Below are 4,865 nucleotides of genomic sequence, written 5' to 3'. Positions count from 1 at the left end.
GTCAAATAGTAGTCTATCTAGGATAGAGGACCTTCTTACCCAGCTAGTGATTAAGGACAGGCCACCCAACGTACCTTAGAAGAACACGCTACATTTCTAAAGAATAACCATTCGAATTTCTTAGACCTTCAAAGGCAAGTTGGGGATATTGCACGTCAGTTGCAAGAACGACCTCCCAGTCAATTTTCGGGAAATACGAAGCCCAACCCATCTGGCACTTTAAAGGCAATTTCGACCCGTAGTGGTAGGACCTTAGGAGAGGTAGTGAGACCCGAGAGTGTTGAGATAGAAGATGAGGACCTCGTAGATGAAGAGATTGAAATGGAGGCTCCCGGTAAAGTGTAACCTAGGTTAATCCTAGCAAGTACGACACATACCGGGGGGGCCTTCAAGTGAGAAGAGTATGGAGAAACGGCCCATACAAGTTGTTCCATCACCCACTGTTGATCTTTCACGTGCTCCATTTCCTTCCCGTCTTAAAAACCAAACTTATTCTAAAGAGTACGGAAAATTTTTAGAGATCTTTAAGCAACTGAGAATCAACCTTCCTTTCATAGAAGCTCTCCAATCGATGCCTAAATATGCAAAATTTTTAAAGGACCTTCTAAAACGTAAGGATAGGTTAGGAGAGGTTTCTAACATTCCCCTTAGTGGAGGGTGCTCCGCCGTAGTCTTGAACAAGGTCCCGGAAAAATTGACGGATATGGGCCTTTTTACTATCCCGTGCTTGTTTGGGAGTGATACCGAGTGTAGGGCCCTAGCCGATTTAGGAGCGAGCATAAACCTCATGCCATATTCCATGTATGAGAGGTTAGGTCTAGGACAGTTATCCCCTACACGTATGTCTTTGTCTCTAGCCAATAGATCAGTGAAGTATCTATGTGGTATAATCGAAAACCTTCTAGTTAAAGTGGATAAATTCGTCTTTCCCGTTGACTTTGTCGTTCTTGATATGGAAGCCTAAGAGAAGGTTCATATCATTCTAGGACGCCCATTCTTGTCTACCGCCAAGGATATCATCGATGTCTTCGACGGTAAAATCACACTCGAAGTCGATGAGGAGAGAGTCGCTTTCGAGATAGCACGCTCCATGGAACACCCTTGTGGTTCCGATGATCTTAGTAGTCCTTGTCATTCGGTCTATTTCATAGAGTCTTTCCTATCATGTGTCGACCATTGCTTTGACTATATTAGTGGAGCCGATTTAGTTGAGGGTAAGTTGGATGAGGTAGTTGAGAAGGTAGAGGAGGTTATGAGTGAGAGTGAGGAAGTAGAAGAGACCGAGTGGGTCCCCGAAGTGCTAGAGTTGAGTGAGGTAAAAAGTGAGATTGAGAGTACACCTATAGAGAAACCCACCCCATTAGAACTTAAGGTTCTCCCATCCCACTTTGAGTACGCTTTCTTAGGTGAGGGGTCCGATTTTCCCGTCATTATTTCGTCTAAGTTAGAGGAGGGGGAGAAGGGTAGGTTGTTAGAGGTGTTGAGAGAGAATAGGGAAGCCATTGCATGGCGACTTTCGGATATCAAGGGCATAAGCCCCGCCTATTATACTCACCGGGTACTCATGGAAGATGATTATAAGCCGGTGGTGCAACCTCAACGGCACCTAAATCCGAACATGCAAGAGGTTGTTAAGAAGGAAGTGCTCAAGTTGTTAGATGCCGGGGTGATATACCCTATTTCCGATTCACCATGGATTAGCCCGACCCAAGTCGTCCCAAAGAAAGGTGGGATGACGGTGATCATGAATGAAAAGAACGAATTAATCCTTCTCGTACCGTTACCGGTTGGCGTGTATGCATAGACTACCGAAAGTTAAATGACGCCACCCGGAAAGACCATTTTCCTTTTCCATTCATTGACCAAATGTTGGAGCGTCTAGCGGGTCAACAATTCTATTGTTTTCTCGATGGATTTTCGGGTTATTTTCAGATCCCAATCACCCCGGAGGATCAAGATAAAACGACATTCACATGCCCTTACGGCACTTATGCGTATTGCCGCATGCCTTTCGGGTTATGCAACGCTCCGGCTACTTTCCAAAGATGCATGGTTGCTATATTCCAAGACATGCTTGAGACTTCTATGGAGGTTTTCATGGATGACTTCTCGGTTTATGGTACCACTTTCGATCAATGTCTTTTCAATCTTGATAGGATGCATAAGAGATGTATAGAGACAAACCTTATCCTAAATTGGGAGAAATGTCACTTTATGGTGATGGAGGGGATAGTCCTAGGTCATAAGGTGTCTAGAGGGGGGATAAAGGTGGATAGGGCCAAGATAGATACCATAAGTAGAATGCCTCAACCTACTAGTGTTAAGTCCGTTCGTAGCTTTCTAGGTCATGCGGGTTTTTATAGGCGTTTCATTAAGGATTTTTCTTAGATTACGTGCCCCATGACCCGACTTTTAGAGAAAGATGTACCTTTCGTCTTCGACGAGGAGTGCATCAAGGCTTTTGATTTTTTGAAGGAGAAACTCATTAGTGCCCCTATCCTTGTTTCGCCCGATTGGAGCTTGCCTTTCGAGCTCATGTGCGATGCAAGTGATTATGTCGTAGGTGCGGTTTTAGGTCAAAGAGTCGATAAACATTTTCATCCAATCTACTACGCGAGCAAAACTTTAAATGATGCTCAAGAGAACTATACCATGATGGGAAAAGAGCTCTTAACCGTAGTGTTTGCGTTTGATAAGTTTCGCTCATATCTCGTTCTTTCCAAAACCACTGTGTTCACCGGCCACGCCGCTTTGCGCTTTCTTTTCCAAAAGAAGGACGCAAAGCCACGCCTCATTAGATGGATTCTTTTGCTCTCCGAGTTCGATATCAAAATTAAGGATAAGAAGGGAGCGGAAAACATGGCTGCCGACCGTTTGTCATGCCTAGAGGATCCTAAGAGAGAGGAGATTCGTGAGGAATCAATTGGAGACACTTTTCCTCATGAAACCATAGACTTTGTTAGTAACGAGGTAGAGGGTTTGCCATGGTTTTCGGATTTGGAAAATTATTTAGCAACCGGTGATATTGTGAGGGGTATATCCTACCAACAGAAGAAAAAGCTTCTTAGGGATGCTAGGAAGTACATTTGGGATGACCAGTACCTTTTTAGGATAGGTGGTGATTGAGTGCTTAGGAGATGTGTTTCAAAAGAGGATGGGATAGACATCCTTAGACATGTGCACGAGGGTTTAATGGGAGGCCATCACGGGCCAAATGTGACGGCACAAAAGGTTTTTGATAGTGGCTTCTATTGGCCAATGGTAGTTGAAGATGCCATAGAGTTTATTAGGACATGTGACCGTTGCCAACGTACCAGCAACATCTCATCCAAGGATGAAATGCCCCAAAATCCCATCCAAGTTCTAGAAGTCTTTGACGTTTGGGGTATTGATTTCATGGGACCTTTCCCCTCATCGAGTGGGAATAGGTACATCCTCATGGCCATTGACTATGTCTCAAAGTGGGTGGAAGCTCAAGCTTTGCCCACTAATGATGCCCGAGTGGTGGTGAGATTTCTTAAGAAGTTATTCACACGTTTTGGAGTTCCTAAAGCTATCATAAGTGACTGTGGTACGCACTTTTGCAATTCCGCCATGGAAAAGGCACTTGCGCGCTACGGTGTCACTCACCATCTTTACACCGCATACCACCCGCAAACTAGTGGCCAAGTAGAGAATGCAAACCGAGGGGTGAAGAGAATCCTAGAAAAAAACGGTAGCAAAAAGTAGAAAGGATTGGTCGGAAAAGCTCGACAACGCATTGTGGGCATTCCGTACCGCTTACAAAACACTGTTAGGAACCACGCCCTTCATGATTGTGTATGGCAAAGTGTGCCATCTTCCGGTGGAGTTAGAACATAGATCTTTGTAGGCATTGAAAACCGTTAACCTCGACCTTACCGAAGCCGCAAGACGGAGGTTCTTCCAAATCCATGAATTAGAGGCTCTAAGGGATGCCGCCTATGAACGATCTTGGAGTATCAAGGAAAAGACTAAGGCGTTGCATGATAGGAGGTTGCGAGGGTTGAAGGAGTTTAAGGTAGGTGATAGAGTGCTCTTATTCAATTCAAGATTGAAATTGATAGCGGGGATGTTGAAATCGAGATGGACCAGACCGTATGTGGTAAAGGAGGTGTTTCCATACGGTACCGTCGAGTTGTATTACGAAGTTGATAAAGGTGTGTGGAAGGTAAATGGTCATCGATTCAAGCATTATTTGGGAGGTCCCATTGATACTACCGAGGAGGAAGAAATTTCTCTAGAGGACCCACCCACCTTCACCGAACAATGAGTTGAGAAAAGCTTCGTTTGCAGAGTATGTACCGTTTGTAAATTTCGTTAATTTTTCATTTTTCTCGTAGTTTTTCGTGTTTGTGTTTTGTGTGTTTGAGAAATTTTGCAGGAAACATACCCTTGAAGAGCTGAATTTGCGAAGAAAACAACATTCCAGGTAAGTCCCAACACCTAGAAAAAATTTGGGATGATTTAGGGAAGGTTTGAAAAAAGTTAGAAATTTTTCTAAGTCCTAAAACTCAATTTTTTACGAAACATTCTGTTAAAAAATGGCCTTAGCTTTGCGCCACCAGATAAGCCTTCCCCCCGTGGCGCAGCGCCACCCTTGGGGTCACCAAAAACCATCTTGAACCCCCAATAATCTGAACCCTCTACTTGACCCATGTCGTGGCATTACGCCACGGCTTATTCCTTCTCCCTTGGCGCCGCGCGACGGTAACAAAGAACGAATAAAATACTTTTTCTTACCTGCTACCCCAAACGAAACCCAAAACCCTTCTTTTTCTTCCCACCGCCGAATCACCTTACTCCCACCATAACTCCACCAAATCACCACCGTTTTCCGTCCTCGA

At 44.4% G+C, this 4,865-nt stretch overlaps 1 protein-coding gene across 1 annotated transcript; it reads left to right on the top strand.

Annotated features, from left to right (window-relative positions):
• The first annotated feature begins 403 nt into the window (after window positions 1-403).
• Window positions 404-964, top strand: LOC110933218. Its single transcript, XM_022176450.1, has one exon. It carries the CDS (start codon window positions 404-406, stop codon window positions 962-964), a length of 561 nt encoding a protein of 186 aa, XP_022032142.1.
• Window positions 965-4,865: the final 3,901 nt, after the last annotated feature.

The sequence above is a fragment of the Helianthus annuus genome, chromosome 3 (genome assembly GCF_002127325.2).
Source record: "Helianthus annuus cultivar XRQ/B chromosome 3, HanXRQr2.0-SUNRISE, whole genome shotgun sequence".
In the NCBI taxonomy this organism is placed as follows: Eukaryota; Viridiplantae; Streptophyta; class Magnoliopsida; order Asterales; family Asteraceae; genus Helianthus; species Helianthus annuus.
Note: the sequence above shows the minus strand (reverse complement) of the source record. Positions and strands in the feature narration are given on the sequence as shown.